Genomic DNA, 25,989 nt, shown 5'->3' on the forward strand with positions numbered 1-25,989 from the left:
GGATAAATATGTTTTTGTTAGTCATTTTATGATTCCATATTAAGAAATGAAAAATGAAACCAAGGATTATCTCTGATAATAATGCCTTGTCGTTGTATATTAAGGAGGACTTTTTTCAAGTGTCTCCCACTTTACCTCAATGGGACATTTGATGGAAAATACTATTGGATAGTACGTATGCTAGTTTAATGATGGATTGTCTTAGAGAATGTATTGACTTTAATACTGGAATAGGTGCTACAACAGTGGTTGGGGATAGTCTTAAGGCTTATTGATGGTGGTATAAGCTGGGTTGTACCATCCATAAAGGGAAGGCAGATAGAAAAACAGAAGCACATTTACGTGTGATTATTCTTTTCCTATAATTCAGATACTCTCTCTTCTATATGGATCCAGTTTGTTACAACTTAATGGGTCCCTTATTTATAATCAGTTAATTACCACAAAAATGTTGTTAAAAAAGATTGGGCAAAGGGCCTTTTGTAAAACACAGTTTTATCTAATCTCTGGAGGGGCAATTGCTAGCATTTCAAGTTAAAAACCAAACAAACAGAAATTCAATCATTAATAGCGGTTCATGTTGGCAACTTACTGAAAACTGACCACTTTGAAAAGTTAACTAATCAACAATGCTTTATTCTGGAGTATTGTATTACACAAGAGGGGGCTACGTTTTAGCTTCTAGCTGGTAAGGCTACAATTCCCATATTCCCTCTGTTAGCGCACTAAATTTCAAGGATCCGCCCTCCATGACACAGTTCTTGCTACATCACCAGCTGTAGGGCATGCCTTATTTGCACACGGAAGTTAAACGGCGGCTTCCCATACTGTCCGGTGACTGGAGATGGGGCCACGTTTGGGACCGCGTGTTCTCCTCAAAGAGGTATGATCTTACATTTCCTCGTACTTGGTTATGGCACTTAGGAGACACCATGGTTTAGCTGGGTGTTGCTGTGTGGTTTGCTGTCTTTGGCACATTCGGCATTCCGATGGGATGGATACCGGCATGCTCCATGTCTGAGTTAAACTTTATGCAGCCGCATATGTTACCAATACGCTATATCCAGTTACTATGGCTGCGCACTTCGGTTGTCATTACGGTTTGAGTGTGTTAGATGTCATTATTGTCCCGTGTTTTCTTATTGGCATAATAAGCACATTTAGTTAAAGTGGCAGGTTTTCGTGGGTCAAGCCACACCTGCCTTTTTAAATAGGGCTGAGTGCTTAACCTTATTAACAAAAGAGACACTTTATTTACTTGCTGTTTCTAGTTTGAATGGTACAGCAGGCCTTCTATCCTTTTATTTTTCACCCCTTCGTTTGTGATTGTCACATGCTAAATAAACTGTATACCCTGTATCGATTCTCTAGACTATCATTTTTAGTGATATTTTATCACCACCATAATATCTCCCTTTAGGAACTAGATGCCACCTTGAGTCTGTTACACTGAGGTTACAGGTGTCTACGCATTTACCCGACGATTTGGGTAGGTGCTTCACATTTCGGGTAGGTGCTTCACATTACGCTACCATTGAAGTACATATTTACATGCCCTGTGTAAGATCTGGGGGTCTCTAGTTGGCAGAGGTAGGTACCACTGTCCAAATAGGGACCCTTGCTTCTAGTCAGGGCAAGGAGATAACCCTCTGAGATAACCCCTGCTCACCCTCTAGGCAGCTTGGCACGAGCAGTCTAGGCTAACCAGAGGCAATGCGTAAAGTATTTGTACCAACACTCACAGTAACACAGTGAAAACACCACAAACTGACTCCACAACAGTTTAGAAAAATAAAGGTATTTAATCTAAACTACACAAGACCAAAACGACAAAAATCCAACATACACAGTTCAAGAATATGGTTTCAAAAAGAGTTCTTAAGGTTGCGTTAAAATTCTTTAGGTTGCGACAGAATTCTCTACGTTGCGAGAGAATTCTCTACCGATGCGTGAAAAGTTCACAGTTGCGTCACGTTTACTCACAGTACCTTTTAGTTGCAACAAAGTTCCAAAAGCAGAAGCTGGTGCGGTGGAAAACAAGCGATGCGTTGCTCCTGAGACCCTGGGGAGGCGTTTGCGACAGCCCCGCTGCAGCAGCGGGCGTGTTGCGACGAATCCGGTCTGTATGGGGAGGAAGGCCACTTGTATGGATTCCGGTGCGTAGGTTCCGTAGGAAGTTTGTTCTCGCAAAGGCACGATGCGACGATCTCGTAGGGGCTGCGACGATCTCCGGGGCGACGATGCGCGGTCCAGCGGTGATCCTCTCTCTCGCAGCTCCTCGATGCGATGATTCTGCGACGATGCTCGCAGCGACGTGATGCGGTCCGCAAGCAAGCGGTGCGGCGGTCTCACCCAGCGACGACAGGCTCTGCGACGACACTCGCAGCGATGTTCGACTTTCCCGCACCGGTCTGGTGCGTCCCGCAAACGAAGGATGCGACGGCTCTGGCAGCGGCGTCAGGCGCTGCGATGATCTCGACCTTCGTAGCGGCGGGAAACTTCTCGCACTGTCGGGGATGCGCTCCGCAAGCGAGCGATGCAACACTTTTCAGATTCAAAAGTCACTCAAGCTTAGTTTCAAGCTTCCCAGCTCAGGTACAACCTCCAGAGGCCCCACAACTGGATCACGCACTCTAGGAGGGACAGAACTCTCTCAGCAGAGTTCAGGGAAGCTGGGGGTGAAGTCCTTTTGTTCCTGGGACTTCAAAACAGGGAGCCAGCTCTTCTCAGGCCCTTGGAGATTCCTTCAAGACAGGGGACACAGCTCAGCAGCAAAGTCCTTCCCCTCTCCTTGGCAGCAAAGCAACAGGTCAGTCCAGCAGAGCAACAGCAGGACAATCTTCCTTCTTCAGTTTCAGCTTTCTCCTTGGCAGAGGTTCCTTCTTGATTTCCAGGATGATCTAATTTTCTGTTGTCAGGGGTCCTGTACTTATACCCCTAAAGTCTTTGTTCTCTTGGTGCATGTGGGCCCTGAGCCCGGTCTGAACCAGTTCTGGGTGGATCCTGAGCACTTTGTTTTGCTGGCTGCATCTTTCCTTTCAGAGTGAGGGGCAGGGTCCTCAGCCGCCCAGCAGGGGGTGGAGCCAGCATTGTGGAAGGCAGGCACAGCCCTATTCAGCCCAGGTGCTAACTCCTCCCACCACTCCAGTTGCAACTGCAGTCATTCAGCCTAGTGCTGACTCATCCATCCTGCTGGGGAATTCCCCAGCCCCTGTCACTCACAAACCGGACAGTCAATACACAAACAGGCCCAGGCACACAGAAGGGTTAGACAAGAGAACAGCAACTTTCTAAAAGTGCTGTTCTCAAACACAGGATCTAAAAACAATCTTTCCTAAAAGATGTGTTATTAAATTCTGAGTTCAGGGATACTAGATACTTATGTCCTTTCTTGTTCCTATGAGAAGAAATGCTGTTAACCACTGTAGCCAGCATCCCCCATGTTAATCTATGGAGCAAGATAGCCTTTCAATAGTGAAAAACGAAAATGGCTGTAATTCACTACCAGAGCATGTTACCTGCACCAGTACATGCTCTACCTTTCACATACACTGCACCCTGCCCAGGGGGGTACCTTGGGCCTTCCATAGGGGTGGCTGATGTGCACAAAAAGGGAAGGGTTAAGCCTGGTCAGTGGGGACACTGACCAGGAGGACATGGCAGTTCTAAACTGCCCATAGGCACTGCAGTGGCAGGCCTGAGACACCATTTTAGAGCTACTCCTGTGGGGGGCACAATCAGTGCTGCAGGCCCACTAGTAGCATTTGTCATCACCAGCCCTGGCACACCCAGTGCACTTTACTAGGGACTTCATGGTGATACAAATATGCCAAACATGTATATCCAATCAGAATAACAATTTACACAGAGAGCATATGCACTTTAGCACTGATCAGCAGTGGTAAAGTGCGCAGAGTCCTATTGCCAACAGCCACGGGTCAGGAAAAATAAGGGAGGAAGAAGCAAAAAGTTTGGGGATGACCCTGCAAGAAGGGCCAGTTCCAACACCCTGTAATTAGAATTATGCATACTATGGGTTGTGTGTTTTGTTGTTATTGAAACACACTAATTTTGTTTCGCTTTCTAGGGAGCTTGCTGACCAGTATACTCCAAGACTGAGTGATATAACTCTCCACTTACTGGTTTTGTATATACACTTTACCACTGTTTTAAAGTTATATGTGGTTACTGACACTTCACTTTTTTTATTGGTCCTCTGCATCCTTACAGGGAGCTTCAGACTCACACATGTCAACCTTTCCATCATTTTGACAGATTGAATTCCCCTCTTTCATAGTTACTCTTCTTTTAATCCTAGCCTATGAGTGCACTATTGAATTTGTCCAGGATATCCTATAGTTAGTTTTAGTCACTTTCACTTGTTCACTACCCCTTTCCCACACCCTGCTCATCTAGAGGTTCATTATCTCTACTAAAATATCCCTGAGCTCCTCCCTCTCAGAGAAGGAGTTGCAGCCCGCACTACAACTAGGTTTGTTGTGCGAGGGGAATCGTCCTAAGAAAGCTATACCCCACTACTTTACTTCTATACTAGACCCAGGTGCCTTCTATTGTGTTTTCTAAAAGATTTATTTTGCCAGTTAAAAAGGCAGTTTAAAAATGCACACACAGGCTGCAATGGCAGTCCTGAGACGTTTGCAGGGCTACGTAAGTGGGTGGAATAATAAGTGCTGCAGGCCCACTAATAGCATTTAATTTGCAGGCCCTGGGTACATGTAGTACCACTTTACTAGGTACTTACAAGTAAATTAAATACCCCATTGGGTGTAAGCTATCATGTTTAAAGGAGAGAGCACAAGCACTTTATAGCACTGGTTAGCAGTGGTAAAGTGCACAGAGTCCTAAGGTCAACAAAAACAAGTTCAGCAAAAATAGACGCGGTGAAGGCAAAAAGTTTGGGGGGAGTCCAAAGGCTGACAAGTCTAGCAGTGCCTATTTATGAAAGCAACCCCTTCTGCTAAAAGCGTGAGTACAGTACCCATGAAAACCATGTAATGAGACTAGTGTCCTGTAGTGCCTTCCTGTTGCACTTCACCTCTAATATAACACAGAGGGGCCGATTCCGATGTTGGCGGTCAGGAGCCGTAACCGGCTGACCTGCTGTGGTCGGTTACGGCCCTGCTCGTACGATGGGACCAAACCCTGTTCGGTCGCATTCGTATGGTTCACAATGCAAGCATGCATTCCGAGCGGAAAGCATGCTTGCAATGTGAAAAGCAGGGGTGCAGTTCATCCCTGCATCCTGCCCGGCACCCCAAGGTGCCTACCACCGGGTGCAGGGATCGTCAGAGTGGGACCATAGGTGTCCCCAGGCCACCATTCGGCGGCCTGGCACCCATGGGACCCTGTTGGGGGCCCTCATAGACAGTTTCCGACTGCCTTTTCGTGCCGGACACACCAGCATGAAAAAGGCAGTGAAAAACTGCCATTGTACTCCCTCGGTCGTAAGTGGCGACCGGGGAAGTAGTGAAGGATTTCCGGATGGCAGACAAGCTCTCCGAGCACATCGTAAGTCATCCGGAAATCCGAGTCGGATTCCATTCCGACCGAGGCTATCAGAATGGCTCGGTTGGAATGGAATCCGGCCGGCACATACCGATGCGGTCGGAAGGGCTCCAAACATGGTTCGGAGCCCTTCTGACTGTAATCGGAATCGGCCCCTTAGTCTTTACTTTAGTGCCGAACTGTGTCGCAGAGTCATACAAGTTTCATTCTTAAGGTAGAAGATGAGCAGTGCTGCATGTGAAAACTAGTGAAAGCTGTCCTCTGTGTTTTTTTTTTTGACTGATTAAAAATTCAGCCTGGGTGAAATTCCTTTAATGGTAATTATGCAAAATTCCCCAAGATTTATGAAAATGTGTGCATTATCATTCAAAACTCTGGCATCAGCATTTTGTGCTATTTTTTAGAACGAAATGCATCCTCACATATGTTTTGACATTTGGATGCATTGTGCACTGATAAACTGGCGCAAAATCATGTATGACGTGAACAACAGCCATTCATGTTCGGTTCATTCACATTCTTCCCAGACTCCTGCTATAGGATTTGCACGAATAAAGTCTTACATACACAATATGGCGTTATGTCATAATCGCAGGACTTTTGGTTTAACAATCGTAATGTGAAATGCCAGAAATTACACCAGATTAGAACAACATAACATAAGTGTTGCATGGGCCTAATAAAAATACAGCAGAATCATTAAACACACTCACCTAATATCAAGCACCTAGTGTATCAGAAGCATTTCATACCGTGTTCTGAAAACACTATACCAAACGTGGTTCAATCTGTCTTTATGTTCATTAAATCCAATCAGAAGAACTGATGCACAGATACATTAAATACATGGAAGATAAACAGTCAGCACAAACTTACGATGGGTGCAACCAAAAAGACCAACTCGAAGCCCAATCTTCCCTCTTGGATTCCATGCTACAGGAATGATACGGATATACCGGGCCATGATGGGGTAGTAGAGGTCATGACGGACCACTCCAGAGTTGTTTACGTTTCCAAAAAATGTCTGGAATATAAAATAGATAGATACAAAAGATATGAAAACATGTTGTGAAAGTGAATGATCCATGACTTAAGACTGATGTCTTTGAAATTAGTGGGGTTTCTCCATTTCATCAATTAATAGCCACGTGAGCTACCTCTAAAAATATTGTATAGCTTACTCCACAGTGGGACCCCAGCACATTCAGCAGAATCAACTGAGGAGACCCGATCAATAAATTACATGTTGACCATAAATAGTATTAGCCAATTTCTCTTATTGATTAGCCAGTGAAAGTGGCTAATAAAGACTGGAATTTAAGCTTAGGCTGCTATGCACATGATACTATCTGAAAGCCAATATGAGTTTAGACCTAATTTTGGCACCATAGACAATGTTTTAACTTACATTTTTTATCCTGCAAACATGCAGTTGCCATCAGAGGTTCAATAGGTCGAAGCTCCGGTCCCTTTTAGGTATTATGGGAGTAGAACCGACTATTAATGACTTTTCACATTGTCTTCATTGTAATTTAACAGCTAAAGTTAGATTCAGTGACATGGAGAATGCTCCAAAGGTTTTCACTTGGTACGGGGTGTTCGTGAAGCATGTTTATTGGCCCTTCTTTTGTATGTACACTATACCAGTCAATTAGTGGATCATCATAGGGAAGCCAATAGGTATCCCAGGCTTGGTTCCAAGTTTATACCTGCGCTTTTATATAATGCCCGCAATGTTTTAAAGTCTCGTACTGCTAATGGCCTAAAGAACCCTACACAACACTATAATGAAATTGGCCCTACAGAACTGTTTGCGACTCCATGAAGTATTAGAAAATCTGGAAAAAATGTTGATAAAAAAAGCCTTTCTGGCTAGGTGGGTGGTGGTACTAGAGGCAAATGAATTAATTAAGCTCTATATAAATCTGGTCCCTAACACCTAAGATTGCAAACTTTTATCTAGGTTGAGAACAGTTGCTGCTCACCAACATTCTCAAATGGGTTGGCTTTTGATGAACTAACAACCTTGTGATTGTGTGTGTGTTCAAAATATGATGCACTGTATATTCTTGTGATACCTAAAAAGTAGTTTGTATTCAACACCTTTTTCCTCCCTTGCATCAGGAAAGATTGTTAATTGCAGAGTTACGTTTTTTAGCTAAAGTTAATGCCTTCTGTATTTACTTGTTATGTCATCCGCATTTTAATTTATTCTGGCTCTGTTTTTTGGTGTAGACATGTTTTAGTTACGGTCTTAAAGCTGAATATTATTTCATGAAATAGATAAAAGATATGCTGCTGGCTGCACGGACCTGGCCCTCTCTGCAGGATCACTCCGAAACCTTTTGCCCTCTCCGTTCCTATTTTACTGAAGTTGTTTTGGGATGGCCTTAGGACTCACGTGCTCAATACTTGTTTTATAGAGCTGCCTGATTGATAGCAAATCAACAGATCCCAGTAAGCATGCTGAGGAGGCGGACATCTAGGTCACTACAAGGGTATGCAAGAAGACATCTGGGAGGAGGGGGGGACTACATAAAAAGAGTGGTCAGGGTTCCCACCAGAAGAAGGAGGGGGGAGACAGCCTGCTCTTAAAAAAATATTATTTTTTCATTCTCAAAGAGGAAGGGGGACCCATTCCCATTTATGAAAGGTTACCACTACATTTTACTAGTTGGTAAGAAATGTATGTTTTGCAACCATAATTTGGTCGCAAAACATTCATGCATAGTACAGCTATTCAGTATTTGGAAGGGACACCATAAACAAGCCCCCTCCAAATACCAAATGGGTAAATCAAATTGCGATCCGGTAACAAGTTACTAAATCGTAATTTGGCATTTGTACATTTGAAAACGCACTTTTGCTGTCAGAAACGGTCCGATCTGGCCTTTCCAGACAGCAAAAACCTTTTGTACATATGATCGAGGTGGAACTACCGGCCCATATCTAGAAACAGTCACTGATCGAGATGATCCAAAGTACCTTAAATCCTAGTTGGTTGGAACCAACTTAGGCCTGTTGAAAAAAACACCTTAAATCCTGGTTGAATAGACATTACAGGCTCTGGGTACATGCAGTACCACTTTACTAGGGATTTATTAAATATTGCAATTAGGTGTAAGCCAATTTCACAATGTTTAAAGGAGAGGCGAAGTCTTGTGTTAAGGATGTGTCATCCAGCTGGTAATCGGGCCTCCAATGTGAGGTCCTGCGTCGGGGACGCAGTGGTTAGGAGGAGCTGTAGATATTCAATAAGTGGTCCTATGTCAATACCTCACACAGCATCAGTTCTGAGTTCTGAGGAGCTGCAATGCAAGATCTTACCTTGAGGATGCATTGCGCAGTGGCAGTTTTGAGGAGCTGCGAGGTCCTGCCGAGGATGCATTGTGCAGCAGTAGTGATGCAAGACTCTGATGCAATGCATAGCATTGTGTCAGTTCGGCTTGGGCCACAGTTAGCCTGGCAGAGCACCTTCAGCCCACTTCCAAGGGTCCAGGACTGGGTGGCACCACTTGGAGGGCAGGACGCACAGCAGAAAGCATCCAAGTGCTAGGTTCAAGGTTGTTGGAGCCTTTTCTGTCATGGAAGCTGTGATCAGGATGCCGGCCAACTAGCCCTTGGAGTCATTCTGGTGGTGGTCCTGGATTCAAGATTCCGGTCCAGTCCTTCTCACTCAGGCAGCAGGGCAGCAGACCATCTTATGAGTCTTTCACAGGTCCAGAAATGTACTGAAGAGTTGAGCCTGAGGGTCCAATATTTATGCTAAGCACCTTCTTTAAAATAGGAGAAGCTTCAAGAGTCCTCCCCCTATAGAGGTGTCTGGAATTTCCTGCCTCCCTGCTCTCGCCTCAGCTTGTCTGGAGTATAATAGACTGGTGTGAAAACCTTTGTGAGTGTGCTGAGACGGAGTCTTTCTATTTAATTCACAGCCCCTGAGTACATTTAGTATCACTTTATTAGGGTCTTAAATTAAATATGCCAATTGGGTGTACGCATATATCACCATGTTTAAAGGAGAGAGCACATACAATTCTCTTACTCGCTTACTCATGGTGCAGTATTTGTGTGTGATACTGTAATGCACAAAATTGGGTTTTAATTACCACTGCCCTTTTTAGGGAAAGCACAGACACCACATCAACTATGTATTGAGTGGGGTTGTGTAGGACTACAATACATATCCTCTCAAATTGAAGCGTTGGTGCACTGAACTAAGTTCAGGCATCAATGGGTGGGAAATCAAACTTTGTAGAGATAAGTCAGAGTCTTAGTTTATGTAACAGACCTTTACAATAGGGGAGAGAAAAAAAGCTTTGCACACAGCTATTATTAGGCCACATGTCAGATTACCCATGCATGCACATACACACTGCAAAATAAATTGACAAGAATGAGAAACGTACCCAATTGCTTCCTTGCTGAAAGTATGGCTTCCAGCCGGATATCCGGTCCCCATACAGAAGAATGTACTTGGTGACCCAGTCGTAATAAGTGTTGTATGTACCCTGCGTTGCAATGGCTCGGATCTTGCATCGCTGCTTCAGGTCAATCTGTAGCCAGGGTTGTTTATCACCTGGTGCCGGAGACCAGCCGCTGAGACCTTAATAAAGATGAAAGATATTTGGCACTAACTTCACTGCCCATTGATTTTTTTGAACTCATGCCCTTCCCCAGCCTCTCGCAATAACCATACTCTACATTCAAACCCATACGATAATTAGGACACATTTTGAAATCTGGGCTAAGCCTCCTGACAAGAGTGCTTGATTTCTGCTCTACCATCACAACAGTGTTCCTTTTCGGCAGGGTCAGATGACGGCACTATTTTTATCACGGCTGACTATAGCATCACCCATAAAGAAACTAAAATTTATTAAGTAATGGTCCGACCAAAGAAGCTGTAGGGGTTGTCCAACTACAAACTTAGTAGAGTTTGTAAACAAGAGTTCCAGAGTGTGACCGGCCTGATGGGTGGGACCAACTACCAATTGCTCCAGCCCTAATGTCTGCAATGGTGTTATCAGTTAGTCAGTGTCTGGGTCTAGTGATAGGTCATCATGATAGTTAAAATCTCCAATAAGAATGAAGTTGTTTGCACCCAGGACATGGGGCGCAATGAATTCTACTAACCAGTTTACAAAGTTGGCTTTGTGTCCTGGGGGTCTATAGACTAAGTTTCCTGTCCATATTTTGGACAACTGCATCGTGCGCTTAAAAATTAGGATTTCTGCTTTATCTGAGTTCAAGGAGTCTACAGTAGTAACTTCTAATTTGCCGGTTGTGGCAATTGCTATTCCCCCTACTCTCCTGGTTGCTCTATACAACCTGGTAAGCTTATATGGTGATGGAAAGGCAATAGCTATATCAGGAGATGCCTGATCGTGAAGCCACGTTTCAGTTATGAAACAGACATCTGTTTTCTTCTGGTCTAGAAGAGTCCATATGTCCAGAGCGTGTTTGGGGATAGACCGGGCATTCAGGTAGATAGCCTTCAGTTGTTTAGAACCGATAACTGGAGCCCTTTCTCTTATGGAGCAGGGGAGAGAGACTACGGGTGAGATCTTCACTGTGGGGAGAGGAGACTCCTTATTACATGGTATATACATGGATTCTACAGTGTGGGGGGACTTATTTAAAGATATAAACTCTGTGCTTGAATAATGTATAATAGACATGAATAAGATAAAAAGATATTCGTCTTTTACCCTAAGGTAAAAACAACAGGGGTCCTGGCGGCTGGCGGCGGTCGGGCGCGGACGGGCGCGGACGGGCGCAGACGGGCTTGTCTTTAGTGCGCCGCTGCATGTGTCCATGCCCCTAGCTGTGTTTAAATAGCTGAGGGGAGAGCGTCACAGCTAGACCACCAACTGACTTGCACATGCCGGTAAAACCGGAAGTGAGGAGCCTGAAATGCCCAAAAGTCCCTCTGCAACAATTGCACAAGCCGCAGAGGAACGGGGACCGAGGGCAAGTGGAGGCAAGGTAAGAGAGAAGTTAAGAGCCCCTACAACAGAACAGTGGTGCTAACAGGTGGCAGAGTGGTAATAACAACACAAAAATTTCAGGTGCGGTCGCGCAAGCAGAGTTAAAAGAAACAGGCAGTGCCAAATATTATGTTTAAAATCCAGAGCTGCTAAAACAATGTCCGGCAAGAAGATTGACCTGGATGGTGTCAGGTGGTCGAGGATCTGCAAAGGAGCTAGCCTCCTGGCCAGATCCCTTGATAATACGTGGCAACCTTAATATACATCTTGGAGTCACTAATGTTGGAACTACAAAATATAGTGGGAAGAAGCCCCAAGTATATAGGGCGCTGACTGCCTTCAAGGACAGACACGGGTTAGCTGACGTTTGGGTGGAGAAGAACTCTAATGATCCTCGGTACACCTATTTTTCTCACCCCCACAAAAAAAACATTTGCTTGCATACTTTATGGTTTCAACTAAAATGCTCAGTGAGATAGAGATTAAGAAACTCCCCAAACCCTTTTCGAATCACGACCCGTTACTTCTGGAGGTAACCGGGCAGGGGATTGCTATGAAGCAGATCAGCTTGTCATTTGATAGGAAGCTATTAGCTAGTGAAGTGTTTATTGCTCTTATTAAACACTGGACAATTGAATTCTTAGATATGAATTGATACAGCGCCTCACGCAGGGTAGTGTGGGATGCCCTTAAAGCTGCGGTTGAGAGGAGAGGTAATTAGCATGGGGGTCAGCGCCGGAAACATCAGAAGGATGAGGTGAACTCATTGATAGAAAGATTGGCACACTTAGAGAAAGATCATTTGAATTTGATCAGCAAGGAGAGGCAGGAGGAGACAGTAAGGGAGCATACTGTTGAACTAGCTATAATAAAGGCAGAGATCAATAGCTATTTTCAGGAGAAAGTGGCCCAAACCTTTTCAGGCACATAAGGGAGAGATGTATGAGTATGGAGAGTCAGCAGGAAGGTTGCTGGACTTGCGTACAAGGCAGAAAGTTGCTTGAAACAACATAGCTAAAATTAAGATCAGTGATGGGTAATATGAGTCTAGCCTGCGGAGATCATAGGCGTCTTTGAGAAATTTTACAAGAACCTATATCAAGCTGACCCTCCTGGATCTAATTCAACCACCCAAGATGGTAGATGGCTGGCACTTAAAAGAATTGATGGAACAACATATCTGGAGTTGGAAGAAGAGTTTTCACCGGAAGAGATTCTCGACGCTCTCGGCTCCTTCCCTTCTGGGAAGGCGGCCAGTCTAGATAAAATCTCTCTAGAGCTCTATAAGCAACTTCAACATGAGCTAGCCCCAATAATGCATGACCTTTTTATAAATGTGCAGAATAGTGGGACGCCACCCTTATCATGGCAGGGAACAGATGTAGTGATATTTGCTAAAAAGGGAAAGCCACCGTTACTACCGGCCTCATACCCCACTATTTCTTTGATGGACTCTAATGCCAAAGTTTATTCAAAGGTCATAGCTAATTGGCTACAAAGGACCATAGCTGCACTGGTTTCACCAGGACAACATGGTTTTGTACCGGGCAGGGGAAAGCAGACCTCATCAGGTGGTTCATCTCATTACTGGATGAAGCAGACACAGAAGGGAATGATATGGCTGTGATCCTCCTAGACAGCGAAAACCGGGATTCTGTGGCTTTTGACCAGGGATGGGGGAAGTTTTATCGTAGAGGGGGTTGGGTTTACGACTTGAAACTGCTATCCGGGCCATGTATTACAAACCATATCCGCAACTACAAGAGATGGGCAGTACATTGGGGAGAATAGATGTGGCTAGAGGGGCGAGACAGGGATGCCCATGCTCCCCAATTCTCATTGCAATGTACATTCTGTACATAGACCCTTTTATTAATCAGATCTTATAACACCCTGCAATAAAACCTGTAACAGCCAAAGGGTATGATACCAAGGTCCTGGCATATTCGGATGATATTGTAGTAATCACCACAGAAGGCAATCAGAGAGGTCAAAAGTATGGCAGAGGAATTCGGTAGTAAATCTGGGTATCTCCTGAATAAAAGGAAGACACAAATAATCTGTTCATGACAATGTAACACCCAAGACCATCGTAAAGCTGAATCTGCCACGTATTTTGGGGATTAACATAACCTCTAGTATGGTAGTATGGATGCGATATGCGCAATTAATATCAACTCAGTACTTGATAAATTAAGCATGGAAGTGAGGCGCTTAGATAAACTGCAGCTAACAATAATAGGGAGGGCTAATGTATTAACAATGGAAATTTCCCTAAATTGCTATATTTATTTTGCTTAATCCCCTCGAACTTGCAGATATAACTATAAACAAAATGGTGCTTCTTACCGGATTTCATTGCCACACGGAATACCAGAGACTGCTGTCCCAGCCTGACTGCCTTTCTCCTCGCCCTTCACCTTTCGCGACACCCGCTGCGCGGGTGCCGCTCAGTTGCTCCCTGGGCCGGTTCCTCGCTGGTGTGAGCGGCTCTGCAGTCGGCAGAGAGCACACGCGCTCCCAGCAGAGGACAGGTCGGGTGAGTGTTTGTTTGTGCCACCAGCGCGTTGAGCCTACCGGGGGACTGCGAGGACCAGCAGCCTCAGCTCTACACAGCTGGTGCCTCTTCCCCCGGCGGCCACGCCCCCAGCCTCCAGCAAACTTAAACGCTGCATCTACCGGCTGTGTTGGGTGCTTCTTACCGGATTTCATTGCCACACGGAATACCAGAGACTGCTGTCCCAGCCTGACTGCCTTTCTCCTCGCCCTTCACCTTTCGCGACACCCGCTGCGCGGGTGCCGCTCAGTTGCTCCCTGGGCCGGTTCCTCGCTGGTGTGAGCGGCTCTGCAGTCGGCAGAGAGCACACGCGCTCCCAGCAGAGGACAGGTCGGGTGAGTGTTTGTTTGTGCCACCAGCGCGTTGAGCCTACCGGGGGACTGCGAGGACCAGCAGCCTCAGCTCTACACAGCTGGTGCCTCTTCCCCCGGCGGCCACGCCCCCAGCCTCCAGCAAACTTAAACGCTGCATCTACCGGCTGTGTTGGGTGCTTCTTACCGGATTTCATTGCCACACGGAATACCAGAGACTGCTGTCCCAGCCTGACTGCCTTTCTCCTCGCCCTTCACCTTTCGCGACACCCGCTGCGCGGGTGCCGCTCAGTTGCTCCCTGGGCCGGTTCCTCGCTGGTGTGAGCGGCTCTGCAGTCGGCAGAGAGCACACGCGCTCCCAGCAGAGGACAGGTCGGGTGAGTGTTTGTTTGTGCCACCAGCGCGTTGAGCCTACCGGGGGACTGCGAGGACCAGCAGCTTCAGCTCTACACAGCTGGTGCCTCTTCCCCCGGCGGCCACGCCCCCAGCCTCCTCGTATTTTACTGACTTGGATACTCCCGCAACGCGGGACGCACGCGGGACGCAGGCCGGGGCGAAGAACGGGCAAAGAGCGGGCCGTTTGAGGCCGTTCGAGTACGTAAGAGTCCGGTCCGGACCCCGTCTCTTCGCCGCCTCACCGAGGCCACTGAAATAATACTAAAATGAGTACAAGGGAAACCAGGAGTAAAACATCTTCTCTAGCTGCGGCCGGAGCTGTCAAAGGCCCTATCGACACCTACTTTGCCAAAGCAGGTTCTCTCCTGATTGAAGAAATCGAGGTCCTCGAGCGAAGACTATCCCAAGAAATCGACTGGGTAAGGAGATCCTCAATGGGCCCGATGGCCCAAGCTAGAACCCCCGAAGATAGACCTTGTGTACCTACTAGCAATAGCATTGACCAGATAACCTGTCCACTACCAAGTCCCACAACTAATAACCCAGAGTTCACCATGGAGGCTCCGAGCGACCTTGAGGATATGAGCCTTATGGCCTTACCCAACATCCAAACCACTCAACCGACCCCAATAGAGATCATTGTCGCAGCTAATGCCATAGAACCTAACAAAGATAGCAATAGGGGGACAAGAGAAGGGGCCATACCAAAAAAAAGGAAGCAGGGTACACTAAACATAGATGATGATAAGATCAAATCACCCACACCCAAAAAATCTAGAGGTAAAGGGGGGAAGGGGGCCACCTCTGCGCCTATGCCAGAAAGATCAGCAATGCCAACCTCTCCTAGCACTGTCAACCAAACTACACTACCACAGTCCACTAACAATGTGCAACTAGATACTACCTCTGACGACATTACACTGGAGGATATAGGCACTCTCCTTAGGTCCTTGTTAAGTCCCCTTGAGGCTAGACTGATCAAAATCGAAGCGAGATTAGTCACCATCGAAAAGGCAACTGTGCAACTGGCCGACTCTAGGAAAAGTGACAACAATGGGTCAAAAATAGTGAAAGAGGGTCTGGGACCTAAACCCACTAAGGGCAATGGACCCCCTATAGTAACAAACAACAAGCTCCCTCCCACAAACCCCAAACCCACACAATCTATACCTAACAATACTTTGCAATCATTAGAGGCCAACAAGGCCTCTATCTCAACACCACAAACAGTGACTGCCACTCCAAAAATAATTCCGCCAGCAAAAGATAAGGCCTTGCCCCCGACTAACATCAAAGGAATTCCACCACCGACTAGAGAGAAATCAAACACCAACCGCAGATCAAAGCCTATAAATCTCCCTCCTGAGGTAGCACCTTACACTCTAGTTCTGGCGGGGGTACCGGAATTAAATCATCCCACATTTGAATCCATCACTTCATTGAAGAACAAAGTCATAAATTGGCTCTCGGAAAATAGACCACTTCCGAGAGGAATAACTAGCGACATTTCCATGGCTAGGAGGGTATCGTGGGTGGGCTATACTGAGAAATCCATCGGGGGAGACTGTATTCTGGTCACTTTTAGAGACCCGAACACGGCCGCGTACATTTGTACTTGGGCTCCCGATGAGGACTCTGGTAGTGTCGTTCAACCACTCCCTCTCTCATTTTTCTACCCTTCCAATCTCTATAACATAGAGGACTATAGATGGGGGTACCACCAAGAGCTGTTGGAGGGTAGGGAAAATTGTTATAGGGAGAGATTAGATCATCAGCAATACAGGGGAAGACCACTAGAACAGTTTTCTTCATACGGGAACGAGGCCGGTTGGGAAACCGTCCCGAGAAGGAGGGGGGGGGATGGCGGCCACAAGAGAGGAATCCCTGGGCCATACAGAACACACTATCCTGCCTATCTCTCTACGCACAACAGATACAGTAGCCTAGAAACAGTAGACTGACAGGAGGCTGAAGAGCGGAGTGCTCTACTGGCAGCTCCCATGAATGGGAGTAGAACACTCCCCGAGTCACCCAGCATAGTCGAACTTAGCCAAGTCCGTGGTACGACGAATCTAATTACACCCCCTGTCAATAAGCCTACGGGCATGAATTACTCCCCTACAATCCAACCGGCGCCCATTGAGCTTACCCCCAATAACCCCGCCATTCCTGGCCAAGCCACTACTGTATTATCACAAATAATAGTGACCTCCTGGAATGTGGCAGGCCTCGCTAGTAAAATAGATTGTACAGAGTGGGGCTCTTATATTAGCTCTAAAAACATACTTCTTTTCCAAGAGACTTGGGCGCGTGAGGAAATATCTTTCCCGGGCTTTGCCTCTTTCTTCAAAGCTGCTAAATGGGGGGGAAGGGGCAGGCCGTCAGGGGGACTCACGATATGGGTAGCTACGGACTTAGGCTGTCAGGCCTCTTACCTAGAAACCGCCTCGGACGACCTATTGGCTGTTCTACTTGAGTGGCCTGACTCCACGAAGCTGCTAGTTATTAATATTTATTCAAGGCCGGTACCAATGCACAAAGAATCTGGTACTATAGATGAGTTAGCAGGGCTTTTAGAAGACATCCCATGTGAACTCGCCTGCCTGGTAGGAGGTGATTTTAACTCTCACTACGAACCCCTCCCTGGACTAAGTGATGGTCCCTCCCATGAGGAAGACTCATGTTGGCTCATCCCAGAGACGGCGGCACCACCTCCGAGGGCTTGGACCCCCCTGGCCTTGCAGATAACTGCCCTTACCCTCAATCTAGGTCTAAGGGCGTGCAATGGCCGTTGTAAATCAGATATACCCAGCCTTCATACCTACAATAAAACTGGCAGTGAATCTAGACTGGACTACATAATGATCAAACTATTTATGTGGCCAGCAATAGTCGATTTCAAAGTCACTGAAAGAATGGACAGTGACCATAACGCCTTGGAATTGACTCTTTCCCTGCCCGGAGGTGAGGTTACACCCCACGGATCAGGTAAAGACAAGGAGGGCCTCCTACTTGAAAACAATCGGAGGAAAGTCAAGTGGGAGAATTTGGCCAACAGTCTAGACAGGATACCCCGGCTATATGAAAGGATCATCCCATTCTTGGAGAATGCCTTTCAGGTAGGGAATGAGGTCCAAGACAATGCTAGCAGAGATAAGCTTGCACAAATACATGCCAATATGATTAACACCTTAGAAGAGGATTTGTTTTTATCCTCAGGGAAAAGGAAAGGCCCCACGCCCAAGACGTCTTGGTACAACGCCACTTGTAGGGAAGCAAAAACCCACCTGCTACATGCCATAAAAGAACGCCTTAACAGAGAAGAAATCCGTGCCAGGAGAAAAGCGTATAAAACTCTCCTGGAGAACGCCCGGGCTGAATGGGACCATGACTATTGGGAAAATCTCGCTAAAGCACTATCAACAAGAGATTCCCGCAAATGTTGGCGCATAGTCGCGAATGGCACGGAGGACTTATCCTCCGCAATAGAGCTCAATATATCCCCTTTGGTATGGCATCGTCATTTTGAGGCATTGTATGCGGAGGGAGGGGGGGATCAATACACTGATGGAACCACATGTACATCCAGCGCCACTGGGGTTCCCTTTAACGAAAAAGAAGTGAGGGATGCCATAAAAGGCTTAGCCGCAGGGAAAGCCCCGGGACTAGACGGGGTGCCAGGGGACCTGTTCAAACAGGAACCTGGGATATGGGCACCTTACCTTACATTGATATTCAATGCCATCTTGGGGGGAATGGAGGTGCCCGATACTTGGAGGGGAGCTGAGGTGGTTCCAATTTATAAAAAGGGATCCCCTCTGCTTCCCTCCAACTATCGACCTATTAGTCTCATCGACATATCCCAGAAACTCTTTGGTAGACTGATCTTGAATCGATTACAGGCCTGGATAGAAGCGATGGACATCCTGTCCCCCTACCAGGCAGGATTTAGGCAGGGTGTCTCGACCATAGACCAAATCTTCAGGTTAAACCTACTCTACTGGAGAACAGCTGTAATCGAGGGCGGCACTCTATATACCATCTTTGTAGACTTACGCGCCGCCTTCGATCTGGTGCCTAGAGCGAGGCTGTGGAGAGTCATGGAAGAGCTAAACGTCCCTGGGGATATTTTGGCAATCCTGATGAGACTTCACTGCAACAACTACGCCCGCGTAAGGTGTGGCAAAGGTGGCAAGTTAACCGAAAGGTTCCCCGTTCGCAGAGGGGTGAGACAGGGCTGCGTGCTTGCACCGACCCTGTTTTGCCTCTTTGTGAACGGGGTTGTTGCCCACCTAAACAGGATTGCCAATACCGATGCCCCAAAGTTGACAGGCAGCAGGGTGCCTGCAATCATGTTTGCAGATGACACCCTGCTGCTGTCCAAATCCCCCATGGGAATCCAACGCATTTTAGATGGCTTTCTAGAGTTTTGCTCCGAACGTGGATTGGTGATCAACCCACAAAAAACTAAATTTATGATCTTGAATCCTAACCCCCATAATCGAGCCCCACCCAGGCTAGGCACTGTCCAATTAGAACGCATGCATAATATTGAATACCTGGGGATTACTCTAAACGAATATCTAACTTGGACGACCCACCAGACCAAAGTGACCATCAAACTGGCTCAGTTGGCGGGTGGCACGATGCGTCTGGCGAATAAATCTTCTTATCGCCCACTAACCCCAATTATTCATATTTACAAAACCCAAGCCCGGGCGGGTGTCACATATGGGGGTGAATTGTGGGGGCATTCCAAACTCCCAAAATTACAGGTAATCGAAAACAAATTCTTGAGACAGGTTGTCGCTCTACCTCAGAGTACCCCCCTACTTCCCCTCAGACTAGACCTGGGAATTCGATCAATAACAGAGGAGCTGGGACTCAAACCGCTAACTTTTTGGAGGCGCTTGTGGTGTAGCCCAGACCTTATAAGCTACAGAGAGGAATTACAGGAATTTCTAGAGCTAAGGAACGCTAAAAGAATTCCGTGGATGATTTATGTCAAGGCAATGCTAGAGGAGATGGGTTTCTCGGAACTATGGACGGATCCCTTAAACTTTTGAATAAAGACTCCAAAGAAGGTACTCGTGAGAGCATATTATGAATTGATGCTCACAAAAGCCATTGATGCCACGAGAGAAGGATCCTTGACACACCTGTTCCTCAAAGCGAAAGACTCTTATCATCTCGAAAGTGCTCTAGATTCAATCTCCCCCACATTAACAAGAAAATTATTTTTACAGTGGAGGTATGGATGCCTCCCTCTAGCATCATTCACAGGATCATGGCAATCCCGCTCCACCGCAGAACTCTGCCCAGTGTGTGCTCATCCGAAAGAAGATGATGCACATGCCGTCTTCTTCTGCAAGGGCTACGAGAGGAGCAGGAAATACTGGCTAGTCCCGTTACTTAAGAACTTGGGCTTTAGATCTTTTCAACCTGCCTACAGAATCTTAAAGACAGATCTCTCTCCCATTGTGGTTTTTGCCCTTTCAAAATTTTTAACCTCCATGTGGTTCACTCGGAGTCGAGTGTTGAAAAGACTTGTATAACAGTACCCCTGAATTTCCTATTGCTTTTACTGCACCCTATGTTCTTCTTTTTAATATTTTCTTAACTATCGGATCACACTATGTTTAATCACTTTTATTGTGTACAAATACTATGCATCTTTTATGATCTGTGATCGAAATAAAGATTATTTGAAATGAAAAATAAACAAAATGAATGCTATGTTTTCAAATTTTATTTGGAGATACCAAAAAAAGGGGGTTGGGCTGTCCCGAAATTTCTGTTTTACTACTGGGCAGCTGCATTACAAAGATTGGCAGCCTGCTTCTACCAGATAATTTGAGTTTTGCTGATCTAGATTTCCCCCTATATATCATATATCTATTGAAGAAGAGGCAAATAGGCTTTTTCATAGAAAACCAAAGCCTAGTTATTATAAAAAGACACGCTTTAAAAGCATAAAAGCAACCTGGAAGATCTGGAGAAAGGTCAGCAGATTGATGAAGAACTCAAGATATAATAGGTATACATCTATATGGCACTCCTCGCTTCTCCCAGCTGCACTGTATGATGTAATGGGCACAAATTGGGAACAGGCTGGAATTGATAGGATAGAAATTCTTTAAAATAATACAGAGACTATCTCATTTGCAGGGTTAGTACAAAGATATGGGGTCAACAGCAGAACACGATTTGAATACATACAGATCAGGGAATGTCTTACGCGTCTTCCTATTGGGTACCTTAATCTGGTAAAAATACCAGTTCTGGAAATAGTAAGATGAGGAGATAGCAGGATCAGGTACATTTATCAAGCCCTAACAGAGACCCTCTCCGTTGATTTGGAAAAAATTGAGGCAAAATGGTCAGCAAAGCTGGGGAATGGGGATGCTGAGCTGGAAATGTCAATTGTTACTGGGGTTGAAGATCTTCCTATCAACTAATTTGAAGGCCCAGCACTACAAAACCTTCTTTAATCTGTACTATACATCTGTGATGCTTTATGACTGGGGGAAAAGGGAGAATGACAACTAAATAGGTCCTCCTGATAGCATACATATGTTTTATATATATATGCGGTAAACTTGCATCTCTGAAATACAGCATATAGAACTTTTGGCAGCAAGCAATTAATAAGGTAATTACTATTAGCCCATCTCTGATGTTACTAGGATATGACTGCATGGGTTAATCTAGTTGTAACCCAGAGAGATTTTATATTTATGACAGTAGATATGGCTCAACTACTGATTACTACTGCATGGAAAGACACAGACCCCCACATATCAGCTCTGGCTTCACCGCCTACTAAGCATCTGTACGGAAGAAACTACACTATACAAGAGTAAAGGCCTATGGGCCAGGGATAAGGATGGGAAGATATGGGAACCCTTGACAGTATGACTCAATAGCAGGGCCTGGTAATGAGGGCGGCCTTAAGACAAATTAGCTATAGAATAATAGATGAGACATATGATCTGGGACCTATGATCTGGGACATATGATCTGGGACATATGATCATTTCCTATCTGGGACCTGTCCTCTGGAACTCCCTTCCCCCAGCTCTACGAAAGGAGGAAAATTTTGCCAGCTTTAAGAAAAGCGTTAAAACCTGGCTTTTTAATAAATAATTGTGGTCTCTGGCCGTTTTGCTTTCTGTGTTGATTGGCTTTTAGTCCTGGCGCCGGGAAACCCTTTGTGGGTATCTGTGCGCATTACAAATGCAAAAAATAATAATAATAATAATAATCTGCCTTAAGAATTAGCCCTGGGTTTGTGTAGGTTGGCATGTATAATCGTGACCAAGGTAGCAGCTGCGGCCGGTAGTGGGAGTACCTGCCGGGCGGTGACGTGGGGAGGGGGAGGGGCAGAGTTTTGGGTAGTAATGTATGGATTATGGAGCTTTACTGGTAAGTCAACAAATAAATAAATAAAACGAATTTCGTTGCGTGCACTGCATCACCAAATGCCATGCAGTGCACGCAACAAAATTCGTTTTATTTATTATGTTTACTTACCTGTAAAGCTCCATAATCCATACATCACTACCCCCGCCCTGTCCCTCCCCCTCCCCACGTCACCGCCCGGCAGGTACTCCCACTACCGGCCACGGCTGCAAGGTAGCGACAAGCTTCCGAAACAAATTGATTTACCTTATGCCTTGAATACATTTTGTTATCTGAAAAAGTTCAATTGGAGTGGCCCTTTCGTGTTCTGATGTGGAGACAATCTACATCATTATATAGCATGTTGGTGGAAGTGCTTTAAGAGGAGGCACCCCGACGTTCTGGCAGCACACCTGCATCCGCATTCCAAGAAGCATATACATATACACATGCACACACGCACACACGTATATTCAAAACTTGTACTTTTTATTTCTGTTTCTTTTGAAAACTGAACATTTCTAAATGTATGGCTTTCCATGATTTTGAGATTTTCTTGCCAATTTAAACTCTGTGCTCACCCATGGGCATGTTCTCTATGCAAGGCTTTTGATCAAATGGAAAGACTGATGTTGTCAAGTGAATCACAGGGATGTTTTTCACCCAGTGATTCTGAGTGACATCAAATAGACAACGAGATCGAAGCTCGAGTTGTCTATTATACAACTCAGAACTCTGACTTGAAAAGCATCCACGTAATTCACTTTTTACTTATCTATAATCTTATGTTATGTATGACCTCCAAAATCATCTACCCCTGCTTGTAGCTGGTACCCAATACGAGAGGTGTGATGGGGGAGCCATACATAGCGTTACTTCTTTTCCCTGCCCCACAGTTAAAACAAGGTACCTTGCATGTCATCCTTAATCAGTCCCCTCCACTTTTCTGTTTCCCTTCTCCTTCCTGCAGCTCTGTGTTTTGCTTTCAGTACAAGTAAACAAGCAGCACTGCACTAACAGGCTCTCAAAGAGCCCTGTCAGCCTATCCTAGAAGACTTTTATGACTTAGCAACGGTAAGTTATATGATCTGTAACGGGTAATGAACAACATCATTTCTTGAAACAATGGCCAAGCAGAATTCCTTTTTGTTAACATTCTTATTTTTCTGGATTGTTATGTTTTTTATAATGGCTCTAATAATGAAATGGCAACCAGATGATTAAAGAAGGCACCTACAATGACTAGCAATTGTCTAACATAATTTGAGTTTCTCAAGTTACGTTCTCTGATGCAAAACTATACCCTGATATCAAAAAAGAGACACGGTCTGTATAAAAACGTGATATTGAACACTAAACAATCAAATCAAATCAAACAAAGCTTTATTCGATTTCAGTTTAGAGAATCATAAAAGCACATAAATCACATATGCATTACACACATTAACACAGCAATTAAACATTAATTAAATAGACATCATTGCGTTGAATCACACACTATTCTGACAATTAAGGACACTTATTTGCACCCCCTTTACGTGATTAAATTGTTGGACACTTAAACTGTCACATTAAAATTGATTTCATACATTTTACTACACTTTTTAATAACATTAATATTCTAAAAACTGTAATGCTAAAAAGGTGGGACGACATTGTCTAAAACCGATCTTTTTAAAAAGGGGTAAAATCTATTTTTTCCCTTGTACATTATAAAATTTACAGAATAAGACCACGGGGAGTGTTGTTTGCTCCAAACAATCCTCACATGGGCACATTTGCATAACTCTCGACCAATCATTCATGTTTGGGAAACTTGTTATTCTGTGTAGTTCCCAAGCATGAATCTTGTCAGTAGTAGTTTATCATAAGTACCGCAGACAAGTGTAAGATAAGGTTGAAAGCTATGAGTGATTAAGCTCGTTTGGTTATACAATACTGTAGGTTTCAATATTTCTTCTGTTAATCTAAGTGATTCAAGTAGGGTCAAGCCTTTTGCTTTTAACACTTTTCTTGTCCAACTACTCATCGTGCTCGGCTCAGTATAAAACTCTGGGTGGCCCAAATCATACATAAAGTCCTGCACATACTTTAGCCATGCAATTACTAAAACACCTTCAAATTTAAAAATATTATTTAAAATGCCCCTGTTAAGGTTGGTTCCTACAGATGTCCATATTATGTGCCATAACAGGATTGGTTCCAATTTTATAAGATCTGTGATGTATGGGACCCGCAATTCAGAGTGACAGACATATGAGGAGGTACCCCCGGGACTGCCAAAATAGATCTTTAAAACACATTTTTGACACCTTGCTGAGATTGAAGATCAGAATATCCCCAGAACTCTATGCCATACATGGCTGTTGAAACGCACTTGGCCCTTTATATCTGTAGCAACTCATGTAGAGGCCTCCTGCCCAGTTTTTTCGAAACATTAACTATGGCGGTGGTGGTTTTCATGAAAGCAAGTTTTCTGGCTTGCACTGCATGAGTCCATGTAGCATTATGGTAGAATAAAATGCCCAGATAACTAAATCTGTTTATAACATTTATTTTCTGTTTATCAATGTACACATCTCTACATTTGTGGCTACCAGAGCCGCATCTCATAACAAAGGTTTTTGACATATTTACCCTCAACCCGAGATCGTGCATGAAGCCACAAAACTATTTAATATTCTTTGTGGACCCACTTGAGTGCGAGACATCAGAACGGCGTCATCCGCGTACAGTAATGCGGGTATGGGTGGTCCTCCTATTTGGGGGAGGTCTTGGCATGTGTTTGGCAACACGCAACCTTGCCTTAATCCCTTGTTGATTTGAAACGGGACTGTACATTCTCCATCGGCACTATACAAACAATCAACAAACCTCACTACCACAGCCATAAATACCCATGCTTGTGCCATTACCCCAATCAAAAAAGAAACAATTCTTACTGTGCAGCCTGGCAAAGTTAGATGTGTACAAAATGGAGTAGCGTGATGAAGAGTCAAAGGATGTAAAGTAGAGAGGAGACACCAGGTCATAATCACATCTTCCTGAAAAAAGAAAACATGCCCATTAGGAAAAGACAATAATTTAATGTCAATAGCAGAAACTACATTAGACTAATCTGTTATGACATCAGACTACATTCTCAGCAGCTTTATTGGATATCTGCAATAAGGTATTTGAAGGACCATTTTAAATAGCATATTTTTAGTCCCAGTGATTATTTACTGTAGTGCCCACAAGTCCCTTTGGTCTTGTGACAGTAAAGCAAGAACCTTTTGAAAAACATTTTTCTCAAAAACAGCTCTCGATAACAGTGCCGATCAGGTGTTTGAGAGTCATGCAGGTACAAAAGTTACGTCTGCGTGTTTTACTTTTTCCTTATGAATAAAATCACAAGAGAGTAGGCCATGCAATTATTAGCTAAATTATATTATTTAGCAGCTTGCATAGAATATTTGCTCCTTTACAGGGTTCACAAATAGATATACTTTTTTATAAATATGGAAACAAATAAATGATAAAAGGTTACTAGGGATAATTACGTTTGGCAATAGGCATAGAACATTGTTAATGTTAAATATATTCAAGTGAATTCTGTAAAGTTTAAAGCACCCTTCATGCCTATAGAGGGCAATCCTACTTACAGAAGGTATCATAAAATATTTTGATAAGTGTAGCCGAAACAATAGTGTCACTATAACAAGCCAAACATTCCACCTACTTCTTTGTGTTTTTATTTAAGAGGTATTTATTGGGAAGAGCTGGTCAGCTTAGCTTGGTTGGTAGTGGTCTACTAGAAAGAATTTGTATT

The 25,989-nt window shown here is 44.8% G+C and overlaps 1 protein-coding gene across 1 annotated transcript in view; it reads right to left on the reverse strand.

Moving 5' to 3' along the window:
- The window catches only part of CNTNAP1 (contactin associated protein 1), a 199,190-nt gene extending 173,454 nt beyond the window's left edge, over positions 1-25,736 (reverse strand). Inside the window, exons 1-4 of the mRNA XM_078640668.1 lie at positions 25,721-25,736; positions 25,121-25,222; positions 9,933-10,129; positions 6,403-6,550 (exon numbers count right to left, since the gene is read on the reverse strand). Coding sequence (XP_078496794.1) covers positions 6,403-6,550; positions 9,933-10,129; positions 25,121-25,222; positions 25,721-25,736 — 463 coding nt within the window. The remainder of the gene's footprint in view (positions 1-6,402; positions 6,551-9,932; positions 10,130-25,120; positions 25,223-25,720) is intronic.
- Positions 25,737-25,989: the final 253 nt, after the last annotated feature.

The sequence above is a fragment of the Lissotriton helveticus genome, chromosome 5_1, assembly GCF_964261635.1.
Source record: "Lissotriton helveticus chromosome 5_1, aLisHel1.1, whole genome shotgun sequence".
NCBI lineage: Eukaryota > Metazoa > Chordata > Amphibia > Caudata > Salamandridae > Lissotriton > Lissotriton helveticus.